Below are 14,232 nucleotides of genomic sequence, written 5' to 3'. Positions count from 1 at the left end.
AAAAAACCTACTAGATGGTTCATACTTGGGATTAATTTTTCTATTTACACAAGAGTAAGGTACAGAGTTTCACTGTTAGAATCTGTAACATGTCCTCCCTAATGTACAACTCTGACTCTTTTGTCATACTGTCACTTTTAGTCCAAACTTAAATTAACTTACCTTGCGTTACTGTTCCTATTTTGACTCCCAAGAATCTCTTTCTCTCTCTTATTGTTTCTATTAGCATGGAAACCCCATCAGTTACATGATGATTCATCAGTCATGCATGCTGTAGTGGACCCTCCTAAAGCAGGCTTGAGGTTTGTAAAAATTATTATGAAGAGGAAAATATAGGTTAAATTATTATCCTAAAGTCCCTTTTTAATATTCACAACAGTTTACATACCCACTTTTGGAACACTTTCCTGCAGTTGTGCACACAGTCTCCAATTAAAGGGGTTTGGATAATCTGTATAAACAGTGATTGGTCTGACTTCTACAGAGCAACATTATCATATTCTCACATCTCTGGAAAATACACTGTAACCATGGGTAAACCGATTTCTGGTGTGGCTTAATAACAGAACCAATATTTCAGCCTATCTACACTATTGTTTTGTTTGTTTGTTTTTAAAATTCTATCCATCCATACATTATCTATAGATTGCTTAATCCTCATTAGGGTCGCGGAGGCTGAACTGTATGCCAGCTTACTAAGGATAGGTCAAGCAGAGGACACCCTGAGCTGGTCACCAGTCTATCACAGGGCTACACAGAGAGACAAACAACTACACTCACATTTACACCTACAGACAATTTGGAATCACCAATTAACCAGTTTTTGGACTGTGGGAAGCCAGAGTACCTGGAGAAAACCCACACATGCACAGGGAGAACATGCAAACTCCATGCAGAAAAATCAGGCACAGATGCAAACTAGGGATCATCTAGCTGCAAGGTGACAGTGCTAACAACCGAGCCCTTGTGCAGCCTGTTTTTCAAATTTAAATCTCAAATTTTATTTTAAAATGTGCTTCTTTGTGTCTGATGCAGCCATCTCTGTCTATCTGCACTCACAACAATGTCCCACCTTTAGCACTACATGACTTGTTAAACATAAAGAGTAATAGCCCATCAATGCTGACAGGTAAATGCTGAAAAAAATGGCTTTTATTTAAACATATGTAAAACTTAAATAAACAAAAACATTTCAGCCAAATTGGAGTTTGTTAAATTTGACACCAAGATTTTCATTTACACTACAAATACATATCTATTCCAGATATTAGTTATTGGTTTTCCTGATAACTAACTGACCATAAAAAAGCCTGATTATTGTAGCTGAAAGTTGTAATATACTAAAATAATTGATGTCTTAAAAACAAGCTACAATCCAACTTATATTAAAGTTTTCCAACATGGTTTTGGTATTTAAGTTTGGCAGTTTTTCTCAGCATTCTTTTCACTTCAGTGTCCTGCAGGGAATTTGTGGAATTTGGGTGGAGAACCTCTACAGTGATCTCTAAGATTATCAGCCAAGTTGTCTGCACCCACATGCTTTATTTTCTGGAATCCAATGGTTTAAAACTGCTGACTCATTTGTAACTTTTACATTAACAAACTGCAATTCTGTATAAGTCAGATTACAAGCAGTTGTCATACTTGATGTTACATAGCAACAAGCATGATGTAACTGTATGCTGTAACATACCTTGTTCAACTAGGCTGTTATTTCTGAAATTTTAGCACCTGAGCATGATAAGTGAATCACTAGTATCACTCAGTGCCCCTGTCTCTGTTCCCATGAGTACAAATTTGACTGTCCCATTTTAGATTTTCACACATCGGCACAAAATCTTAGCTTCAGTATGAAAGCCTTGAGTGTGACATGGCTGGTACCGTGGCCTTTCTGAGACTGTGTCTCTTGTTGGCTGTCTTCTGAAGTGCAGTGAATGGTGCTTAATGGTGTGAGAAGAGAAGAAGCTTCCAGGGTCACACCTGTGTGCAAACAGGGTCTACTGTTCATGAACACAGGTGTAGAGACCATAACTAGCTTCTTTGATATCCAAACAGACTCGGTGCGTGCTACAGGTGCATTTCTGTAAGTCTCCCTGCTTCCTTTACTGCTGCGTTCTTACTCTCTTTCCCCGTTTTCTGCTGTGGTTCTGCTTCCCAGACAGTAGGACTATTTAGGGGCAGACAGGACTGCAGGACACATACTCCATCACAGCACAGCAGCACACACATTCACACATAAACACACAAACACATACACTCTTGTATCACCATTAGTTACGACATACAACTAGATGGATCTGGAATCAAGAAAAGAAACGTCTTGATTATTTAAGTTATGCATGAAGCGTACTGATTGAAGATGTAGGGGAACACAGCAAGGCGACAAATGTGACAAGACATATGCTCGATATGGTGTTCCATTAATTATATGTTGGCATTCCCTGAAAGGCATACCGTGATGTATTGGAACATGCTTGTCTTTGTCATTTTATGCCCATTTTGCAGAACAAAAGCAAGCAATTTGTCCAAGAGCATATGTTAATAAAGTGCAAAGCTGTTACACAGGATACTGTATGCTGCACCACAATGTATATTATGACAGTAATAATTATGTTTCCATTTTGTTGATCTTTGACGAATTTCTTTCGAATAGATTCTCGATTAAATAAGTCAATTTTAAAATACATTGTTTTGGCTCTGATGCAGTTGTCACTTTCTATATGTAGTCTATGGTCTCAACAAAACCCACCCACAGCACTGTCTGCTCAGTAAGGCCTCATAAAAATAGGCTTCAACATTGAAGGATAAATGTTTAAAAAGATTATTTTAATTAAACATGTATAAAACATAAATATACAGAAAGAATTTTAATGGTCTTGTTGATTACAAATGATCAGTGTTGATATTGTCCGTGACAAAAATAATAATACAACAAACAATAACAACATATTGGTTAACTGCAAGTGTCTGTCTGTTTTGCTATGTTTGTATTTATTGGTTTAGACAGCTGGAAACTCCAGTAATGAGTGAGAAACAGCAGTACAAGAAGCCTGACAGCTGTGTGCTACAAACAATTGCAAGTCATTGACATATGGTTCTTTGGCATCATTACCTAACCCTGTACTTGATATTAATTGAAGGATGACTTCATAATGGCTGCAGGCTCTTGGTAAGGTCAGAGAGGCTTGAATATAGTGCTTTAAGTTACAATCATCACTACAATGTATGTCAAGCAAGAGAGACGCGAAAAACAAATGGTCAGAGTTGTCATATTGTCATTTAAGGTATGTTGATTGATTTGTGATGTCAGTTCATGCTCTGGGGAGCATGCAACAAAACATATTTTCCTTTCAGCTTTTCCCTTCATGGGTTGCCACAGTGAGTCATTTGCTTCAGTTTAACCCTATCCTCTGCATGCTTTTCTCTCACACCAACCAACTTCATGTCCTCTTTCACTACATCCATCAACCTCCTCTTTGGTCTTCCTCTAGGTCGCCTGCTTGGCAGTTCAACACTCAGCATCCCTCTACCAATATATTCACTATCCCTCCTCTGTACATGTCCAAACCATCTCAGTATGGCCTATCTGGCTTTATCTCCAAATCATCTAGCATGCGCTGTCCCTCTGATGTACTCATTCTTGATTCTATCCATCCTGTTAACTCCCAAAGAGAACCTCAACATTTTAATCTCTGCTACCTCCAGCTCTGCCTCCTGTCTTTTCCTCAGTGTCACTGTCTCTAAACCGTGCAATATCTCTGGCTGTATTCTACACCTTTCCTTTCATTCGTGCTAAGACTCTTTATATAACATATCACACCTGACATTTTTCTCCACCCCTTCCAACCTGCTTGCACATGCTTCTTTACCTCTTTTCCACACTCTCCATTTCTCTGGACTCCTTCTTTTGCTCTGCTCCCTGTAGCCTCCCCCTTCCACTTGGGTCAGCCTGTCCATTACCATAGTGAACAAGAAGGGGCTCAGAACTGATCCCTGATGTAGTCCCACCTTCACCTTGCACTCCTCTGTCACACCTACAGCACACCTCACCACTGTCTTACAGTCCTCATACATGTTCTGCACCCCTCTGACATACTTGTCTGCCACTCCAGACTTCCTCATGTAATGCCACAGTTCCTCTCTGAGCATCCTGTCATCTGCTTTCTCTAGATCTACAAAGACACAATGCAGCTCCTTCTGACCTTCTCTGTACTTCTCTATTTACATCCTCAAAGCAAATACTACATCTGTAGTACTTTTTCTTGGCATGAAATGCTGCTGCTCATAAATGGACTAAGGATAGAAGTGAGCTTCTATCCTTAGTCCACCTTCCACTACTCTTTGCCATGACTTCATTGTGTGTCTCATCAACTTCATACCTCTGTAGTTGCCACAACTCATCACATCTCACTTGTTCTTTAGAATTGGCACTAGTACACTTCTTCATTCCTCAAGCATCTTCTCGTTTCTAAGATCTTGCTGAACAACCCAGTCAGAAACTCTACCTGCCACCACTCCTAGTCACTTCCATACCTCCACTAGCCTAGCCGCGCTAGACCCATGTTTCTGAAGGCACAAGGGTCTAGGGCCGCTCGACAGGGAGGGAGGCGGGCTAAAAGGTTGTCTATCAAATCACTCTGCAGCAATTGGGTAGGTATACAACCAATCAGCGCAACGAATAAGCTGACGTAGGTCCTAGAGCACCGGCGGATTGTGGCTAAGTCCCATTAGCTTCCCAACCAGTGGAGCCAACTGGTATATTAAGGATTTGCCATATCCCGTCGGCAGAAGTCCAAATACGTCTTTCTTCTCAATGAAACACTTCAGTGCCGTCCTTTGTTTATCTTTCAAGTTGAATTTTAGCTTCAAATCTTTAAGGGCTGTGGCCAAAGCTGAGTCGAAAGATAACTGTTTACTGTGCGCCGGTTGTTTCTGTCAGAATCGCCGCGCCTCTGTCGTCACTTAGTTACGCCCGCCTTCTGACTCTACACTTCATGGTGATTCGTCCGGCCAGTTTTAGGAGAATCCAGCCTCGAGCCTTATGGAGGGTAACTAGACCCACCCTGGCAGAGAATTAAATTCGTTGCCGTGGGTTGTCTAGCGCGGCTAGGCTATACCTCCATGGGTATACTCTCTCTTCTGGACGAAAGTATCCACTACAGCCATTTCGATCTTTTTTGCAAAGTCTTCCACCATCCGTCCTTCTGCATTCCTATCCTGGATGCTTAACCTGTCCACCACTTTCTTGTCACCTCAATTTCCTGCACCAGCATGTCCATTAAAGGCTGCACCAATTACCACTCTCTTACCTCTGGTAATACTCTGCATCATTTCATCAAACTACCTCCAGAATTCCTCCTTCTCTTCTGGCTCACATCCTACCTGTGGGGCATAACCACTAACATCGTCATCCTATCTGACACTATTTTTACCTCCAGAATATTCCTAACAAACTGCTCTTTCAAGATAACTCCTACTCCATTTCTCTTCCTATCCATGCCTTAATAAACAGCTTGAACCCTGCTCCTGAACTTCTAGCCTTTAACAGTCCTTTCGTTTTTTACAAGCTGTTGCTCGATTTTTAGCAAGCTATGGTTTTTAAAGCAATGATGTGATGATGTCCCCATTGTTATCTTTAGCAGTGATAGGTTGATACCAAATTAGGTGGAAGATTCATACCAGGGTCGAACCAGCTTGAAAGTACTCCCAACATATTAATAAACATGTTAAATGCTTCAAATGTCATAGGTGAGATTGAGGGGGAAAAAAAGGAATGGAGCCCAATGCAAGCATAGCAGATGTGGTCGTACTCTCTGGCTCCCTGTCATTCTTTCAAATATAAAAATATACTCAAGCTTCTTTTTATGGTTTGTTGTTTGATACAGTTACATGTTTGATTACAAATACTTCTGCTCTTATTGCTAGATTTTAACTGGGTTTAACTGGACAATAACATCTTCTGTAAGACTTACTTAACCAAAGCAGTGTCTCAACTCCAGTGACGAAGAATACATGTGGGGACAGAAGTAGAAAATCTTTATTTAAACAGGTTGAAGAGAAGAAATAGTGTGATGAGTTTTGTCATGAGTGCATAATTCACTGCAGAGGTCATTTGTCACTGGGAGTATATTTAGCTCTCTGTTCATTTGTTTCTGGAAGAGACAAATTTGACTCTTCCTGTCTGTCTCTCTTCTTTCTTTCTCTCCCTCACATTCCACACACACTCGCCCTTCCCCTGCAGTGGGTGGTTATAGAGATTGAAAGCTTGGAGTGAAAGAGAAACCAGAAAAATGTTTGCATCCTGAAAAACACAGGATGCAAGGGGTAATATTGAGCTATAATATCAAAACCACTGATAATAGATATAAGGCATTGACCAGTATCTTTTTTTTTTGGGTTGATGTCAAGATCAGTTTCTGGCTATCAGGAAAGGCTGATTACCAATATTTGGAACCGATATCCATTTAATGTTATATAATAACAACATGTGAACAGGGATAAAGTCATTTATTAGTAGGCTTCTTCCTTGATAAGGCTCACTATGACAGAATTTATGCATATACACATTATATGATGCATATACACATTATATGATATATATATTAAGTGCATGTCATAGCAGTGAATTGGCCATTTATGACAAGGTTACCCTCATTTCCATCTCAGAGCTAGCATGATATGGCTAGCTTCCACGCACGACTGTGCATTAAAATACATTAAAACGTTGGACCCAGAGAGCTGGTGGGCAAATACAGACCTATGGACATTCACTGCTGCCCGTATGTCATTCTTTTAAAAAATAATAAATAAAAAATGTTCTGTCTCTCCAAACTGAACTCTGTCACTAGCCTCGTTGCGAGAATGGGGCGGTAATGCACCAAAGTGATGGATGCCAACCGTCATAAAACCAATGAAGAAGAAGCCTCGCGAGACGTGCCGTATTCAGTTGCGTGGATGCAGTTGTCGTGAGATTAGAGCCCACAGCGGGAACAATCCATGGAGCGGAAGAAGCAATCGCAGGCATGGCTTCACTTTTTCAGTAGAAACGAGGAAAAGGCTGAATGTAATCACTGTGATGCTGCATTGATAAGAGAATCAATAAGGAATCGAATCGATAAGTGGCATCAATAATGGCATTGACATCGATAATTTCTTATCAGTTATCATCCCTAGTCATCTGTGGCGGCCTCCTACGTTGGCTGCTAGCTGTTAGCATATCGTGTGCCACTGTGAACACAGCTAATTTCCTGATTTACGGAGAAGGCTGTGCTTCTTGTTCAGTTCCTGCAGGTTGTGTCTCTGCTGGGGCTTGTCCGAATAGCAATTTGTGGACTTCGGATATTTGGGCCCAATTAATGACGAATATTCAGCTTGTCTGTATTTCAACTTAGGCAATGTCTACTAACTCTCCATCCAAGCACAGCTATGTTATTTCACCTGAGATACTCCTTTCTGCAAATGCGAAATAGCTTTCGGTGATTGACTGTTACTCGTGACATACAACCAATCAGATCAGGGCAGCGGAGCTTCTACAGCTGCTTGGGACACACGTCTCAATTCTGATCACAGATGTATTAAAAATGACTCCCGAGACACACACATGTTTTGCACACACTGTTGCTCAGTGAAATCTGGCTGGTACAACCATGTCCGACCAGTAGCGCAAACGCGGAAATAACCGGCAGCAGCCGACCACACGAGTTTCGTGTTGCGGTGACAGACTGGCTTGGCTCCGTGCCAAATCAAATTTTCAAAATCATCTGGCGGGTCAGATATTATTCCTGACGGGCCAGTTTTGGCCCGTGAGCTGCCAGTTGCCGACCACTGTTGTAGTTTATGTTGAAATAGGGTTAGATTTCCTTTCTATTAGATTTAGTCTGTCAAGTGTTGGTGAGTCAGTACGAACTTTTAGATTCATCTTGTCCTACACCACTCAGGCCAAGGTGCTTGTCAGGCACTTTAGGGACAAACACCAGGGATTGGATGACCCCTCACTTCCTCAAGATCTCCTGTATTAATGGAGAGAGTGTGAGGAAGAGCTACAGGTCCTCTCTCAAGTCATACTGCCATGGTCATACCTGCCAAAGTAGATGGACATTTCTGAGTTTCAAAGAGAGAGGTGCACATTTTCCGTGATGCATCTGAGGTGGCGTATGGCTTGGTGTCATACTTCCATTCCACAGACAGGCATGGTGTTGTGTGCTTGTCAACCCTGTTGGGTCACTCCAGAGTCTCTCCCAAGCAACCTCACTCCATGCAAAGATTAGAACTGTGGGCACACTTACTGGAGCACAGCTCATCCAGGTGCTGGAGAAGGAACTCACCATTACCATTGATTAGACAATTTTGTGGTCCGATTCCACAACAGTGTTGACCTGGCTGAAATCAGAATCCTGCTGATTTAAAGGTTTTGTTTCACTCATGTGTGTCAGAAATACAAGAGTTGACTGATAAGTCAGTTCTATCAGAAATGCTGCTGGAATTGACAGGAAAAGGCTGAAGGAGTTTGCAGAGCCAAACAGATGGAATCATGGACCCCCATTTCTGTTGAGTCCAGTCCAGTGACCTCTGTTCCTGAGCAAACAGCAGATACCTCAGAGATGCACAAGTCCACCCTCTTTGGTGTTGCCACAGCTGTTCCAATCCAGTCACTCACAGACCTGAGCTAATGCAACTCCTTGAAGGAACTACCAGCCTTAGAAGAAGAATGGCCTGTGTACGAATCTCAGATTCTGACAGAGTAGCTTTTCCACCCTTGCTCTTGGCCATGGGAACATTTTCATTGTGAATGTAATGCATTTTGGTCAAGCAAGAAATTTCTATAGTGGGTGACAGTTTGACCAGACAAACAACCAAACAGTACGTGATTGACCCGGTGGAATCCATTTTGATATATATATATATATATATATATATATATGAAGAGTTCATTTGCAAAAACAGATAACTTCGTTTTATAAATTTTCAGAAAACTCATTTTTTATTGTTTACTTTAGATAATAATAATAATAATAATAACACTAATAATTTATTTATTCTATGTATTGTCATGTATTTTTCTACCAAGTCAAATCTTCAGTTTGATTGATATTATCTCAAGTAAACAATAAAATATAAGATTTTCTGACAATTTATCAAAACGGAGTTGTCTGTTTTTGCAAATGAACTCTTCATATATATATACATATATAAGAAGCCAACAAAACAAAGAAAGTAAGATCTAATATGTAATAAATCAGAATTACTTTTTAGAATGTGGATGTGTGTGATGTATTGCTGATAATCCAGTGTGTTGTGCAGGATTTGCATTACATTAGTGTTTGAGTTCTTTACGGAGATACACTTCTTTGTGGTATGCACAGTGGTGCTGTATTCTAATACTGTGATACAGAGCGTTATGTTGCTGTTATCGGCTGTTTGCAGCGTTGTGTAACACTGTGCATGTGAGTCTGTTTAGCCTGAGCACTGTTCCTATAACAGACCCTCCAGCCACTCCACTCTGCTCCTATGGACTGCATTCCCTTTATCTATTTCTCTCCATTATTCTCTCCTTCCTTTGTCTTCCTTTGTTAGACAGCTTTTCTTTGTTTCATCTCTCTCTCTCTCTCTCTCTCTCTCTCTCTCTCTCTCTCTCTCTCTCTCTCTCTCTCTCTCTCTCTCTCTCTCTCCTTCCCTCCTCCACCCCCAGGAAGTGGCTGTGGGTTGATTAGAAAATGCGTGGCACAGAACAGGCAATCCATCACCCTGCCAAAGCCACCACTTTTGCGCATGCGCTTACTGACACATATAACCAAACACACACACGCATGCACTCCACACCCTCCTCTTCATACTCCTCTTCCTCATTTTCCTCCTCCTTTCATCATCCACCCAGATACATTCAAGTTTTGCTGTGTTTTTTTTTCTGGGAGCCCAGCAGCATCTCACATGTCCCCCTTCTTTCATTTGTTTCCTTCACCTCTCTCTGCCCTTCAAACCCACTCCTCCGCCTCCTCTGACTTCCACCTCCCACGCTCCTCCTCTTCTTTTTTCTCCTCTACATTCACTCATACACCCATGGCAGTCATGCCTCTTTTGCTTTTCTAGATTATCCTCATGGTAATTCTGCTCAGTTATATCATTTACAGTGCACAGAGGAGAAACCTACAAAGGACGGCATTTAAAATCCCCTCCCTCCTGATAGTTAGCTGGATGAACCAATAAGCATTCTTCGTGTACAGGTGGTACAGTGCTTACAGAGCTGTTTTATGTGGATCTTCAATGCACCACGATTACAGTCTTAGAAGTGCTATTACTTGAATCAACATGTCCACAACCCACACTTTACTGTCAGTCTGCAGAGTGGCAAGAGTTTAATGTTATCGTTTTAATCATCTGGGGAATTACTGTATTGGCACAAATATAGAATGACCCTGATGATAAGAAAAAATTATGAGCAGATTAGTCCATAATTAAAGTAACAGACAGTTTGAGCTCTAGAACTTAATACTGCATGCTAAATTTCAAAAAATAAATGTTGTTCTATATTCAGTCCCATATAGTATACTTTTTCAGTTTGGTAAGTAAATAAGTAAAGTTTAGTTATATAGCACCTTTCACAGATATAAAATCACAAGGTGCTTTACAACAGAAATAAAACAGGGAAAACACCAAACATTTTCTAAATTCTTCTTGTAACTGCCAGATATAATGTAAATATGACCCAGAGTCCTAAGCGAAACAAAGTACTATATAGTTTTCCCAAAATATCGACTATACTTTGAGTACAGAGTGCTTTACACAAATCCCATGATATTCAGGTTGACCATAGAATATCATCCAATCACTCTGGACTTTTAAGTATATTTTAAGTGTATTTTTTCAAGTATACTAATGCCATTATTAGTACATTTAACAAAATACTGTTTCGTGCATGATAGGCTTTTGTTTTGACTGATTTTCAAAGAATAGTTATTTCTGTATTGCACTTGAAATCTTTAATACTAAGGCTAATTTCATTTCCATCTATTTATGTCCATTGCGTCAAATTCTATGTTGCAGTAATTATCTCAGACCATAGAATGTAGATCAAAGATGGACATAGCCTCTGAATCTCTAAAATGAAAGTAACACATAAGTGCCTTAAACCTGCATTCTGTCTAAGGGCCAACAGAGGGAGTCTCCCATGTTTGCACAAAGAAGTCAGATTGTTTCGAAGCTTATGAAAAGGAAGCTGCACTTCTCATTTGAGCTGTTACCTGAGTAAACATTTTCCTGTTGAGTTTATAGTTTCACTCACCACTTTCAAGAATTCTTGAATGCTGCCAGGCATTCACTTTGGTAATTCTGGTTCTATTTAGAGTAAAATAGACAATAAAGCAGGGTATGTTTAAAGGCAGGACTGACTTTTGATTGAGCAGTTGCTATTGTAGTACTATTGGTAGTGTCCTTGTACTGTCTTCTCTAGTCAGGTCCACGAAGGTACTGACAGGACAGGACACGGGTACTTTTCTTTTCTTTTTTTGTCCCTGTTTTTCCTATTCTGCTCTGTTCTGTAAAACTATGCAGCTTAGAGATTTTAAAGTTGGTCAAAGCATGACATTAGTATTGGCTCAGGAATCAGTACTGGAGAATATAGAGCTGCATACCACCAAAGTGTTTTTTGAAGATTAGATTTCATTGTGGCTGCACAGTAGTTAGTGGTTAGAACTGTCGCCTCACAGCTAGAAGATCCCTGGTTTGCATCCCAGGTGGGTCCTGAGATCATTCTGCATGGAGTTTGCATGTTCTCCCTGTGCATACGTGGGTTTTCCCCGGGTTCTATGGCATCCTTCCACGGTCTTTTTTCTGCCCTCATTTGCTTGTCTGCCTCTGCATCGCAGGGCTCAGGATTCAGCCAGGGTAATCAAATGGCCTACTGCCATCCGTCATTTGATCATGAGGAAGTATCCTCCTCATCGGGCCCATCAGATGGCCAAAACTCAATCACACCTTATAATGACCATGCAGTTCATTCATGGATGGTGTTGTTCTTATGGGTTTGTTTTGCATGGATGCCTGTTTAAAAGGACTTCCCTTTTTGCTTACGTATGATCATCAAACAGGAAAGAAGAGGAGAGCGTCCAAACTTGGGATAGTGCTTTCACATTATTACGTTTATGTTCCCAGGATGATTATCTAATCTGCCCAAAGGGAGAACAAAGCTTGTAGGGCTTTGTCATGCTTTTGCACCGCTCACTTTCCACTGTGTAGGTGGTCTCGCCCACTTTTGATTAATAATAGGCTTGAGCATTAAGAATTGGCTTAGAACCTGCGTGCAGACACAGGGACTGAGCTCTGTTTGACTTGTTTACAACGAATGTCAAAATATCCAAATGACTCATACTGTATGTGGTAGAAATGATCCCACTCCTTTTATCATAATATTCATATTTCCTCTACTGTCTTTCCAGTTAATTAAAGGCTTGGCACTGGACATTTTATTGGTGTGTTATGGATTTGTGATATCAGAAAATTGTACGTTGAGTCCACTGTGTTTTAAAGCCAGGCCCTTAGATTGACTTGACAGGGCTGCAATTGAAAGCTTTGAAATGCCACTGTAGTAAAGCTCTCGTATAAATGAAAGGCAATGATAGTGAACCTGCTCTATCTTTCTGTTTGGGGGCTTCTGCACAGGGAAAAGTTACATGTCTCTTGGGCTTTGTAAAGAATCTCATATACAAGAGTTTGTTGACCGACGGTTATCTGGTTGTTAACTGTGACTGCCTATGGCGGGAACATGCGATATGTTTCCAGCACTACTTCTTTCTGGACTCTATATTGCTTGCCAGAAATCATAAAGTGTAATTCATCACCATGAGTAAAATGGCGGGATGCAACTCATGCTTCATAAAGCGTTAACAAGGTCCACAGATGCAGGTATCAGTTTATTTTCCTTTCTGGACAGTTGTGCCTGTTCAATCCTTTTACAGAGGGCAGCTGTTCTGTAATTGGCCCTGGGTCAGCAAACAGAAAGCACTTCAGTCACTTAAGAATGATGGCAGTTACCAGAAGAGTCGACGTCACAAAGACTAAAGTTGGCCACCCATTCCACACAGTGGTAATAGCATAATATTCAGCCAATTACTCCTGAATTAGATTTGATGGCTATTTTTGGCAGGGTGGGATACAAAGGCTGTAAATGAGTGAGTTTGCTTTCAAATCTGAACAATATGTCAGCATGGCCAATATTAGCATTTGATCCAGACCACAAATTGCACATAAAAAATGGGCGAAGAATTAATTTGAATACTAGGCTTCTCATTTTTAGATTTCATCAGCTTATCACATCTGTCAAATTCACAGCGAAAATACAAAATTTAACTGTTGTTCTCAGGTCAGATGTCTTCACATCTCTACATGTTATCATTCTGATGTTTTAAAAGATGCCATTTAGACTGAGTATTTGACATTCATGAAGATTAAAATTGAGGGTCTGTCAATGACAGGGTCTAGTATTAACTCCATTTGTGCATTCTGGGTACATAGGACTCAAGTGTGTACAGACAGCTAATGATGGTGCTGTCATGAGGATGTCAACGATGCCACTTAGCACCCAACACAACTCAAGGTTTCAAAATTCCACACCGAAACATGTCATGTTGTCATTTGTATCTTGCTGGTTCTAATTATGTACTGATGTGTATCACAGTATTATGTATTTACTAAATATTTTATACATTTAAATATTTGAAAAGATTGACCACAAACTCAATCTTCAACTTGCAGTCCATTTGTTATCTTTTTCAGAGCTTTCAACATTGCATACTACCATAGAGGACTTTGTACACAGATGAAGACCATGTCTTCTGATTTTCGTTCTGTTTTCCATATACACTACCATTCATAGGTTTGGGGGTTTAGAAATGTTCTTATTTTAGAAGAAAAGCAGTGTTTTTTTTCAATTAAGGTAACATTAAATGAATCAGAAATACGATCGAGACATTGTTAATGTGGTAAATTACTATTCTAGCTGGAGTTGGCTGATTTTTTTATGGAATATATACACAGGGATACAGAAGTCCATTTCCAGCAACCATCACTCCTGTGTTCTAATGCTACATTGTGTTAGCTAATGATGTTAAAAAGCTAATTGATGATTAGAAAACCTTTGTGCAATTATATGTTTTTGGTTATCTCTCTTCACTAAATCGAACAATCACAATTGCGCTAAGTTGTCATACAACACTGGTTATCAACTCAAGTCAGCCCAGG

At 40.3% G+C, this 14,232-nt stretch overlaps 1 protein-coding gene across 3 annotated transcripts in view; it reads left to right on the top strand.

Annotated features, from left to right (window-relative positions):
- Window positions 1–14,232, top strand: part of peli3 (pellino E3 ubiquitin protein ligase family member 3) — a 38,078-nt gene that overhangs the window by 2,968 nt on the left and 20,878 nt on the right. Inside the window, exon 1 of one of the 3 annotated variants that reach the window (XM_051943605.1) lies at window positions 250–302. The exons of the other annotated variants lie outside the window; for them this stretch is intronic. Within the exon in view, the coding sequence (XP_051799565.1) occupies window positions 265–302 (38 nt within the window). The 5' untranslated portion in view covers window positions 250–264. Of the gene's footprint in view, window positions 1–249; window positions 303–14,232 lie in introns of those variants that run through there. 3 annotated transcript variants of the gene reach the window in all.

Source organism: Acanthochromis polyacanthus, chromosome 23, assembly GCF_021347895.1.
Source record: "Acanthochromis polyacanthus isolate Apoly-LR-REF ecotype Palm Island chromosome 23, KAUST_Apoly_ChrSc, whole genome shotgun sequence".
In the NCBI taxonomy this organism is placed as follows: domain Eukaryota; kingdom Metazoa; phylum Chordata; class Actinopteri; family Pomacentridae; genus Acanthochromis; species Acanthochromis polyacanthus.
Note: the sequence above shows the minus strand (reverse complement) of the source record. Positions and strands in the feature narration are given on the sequence as shown.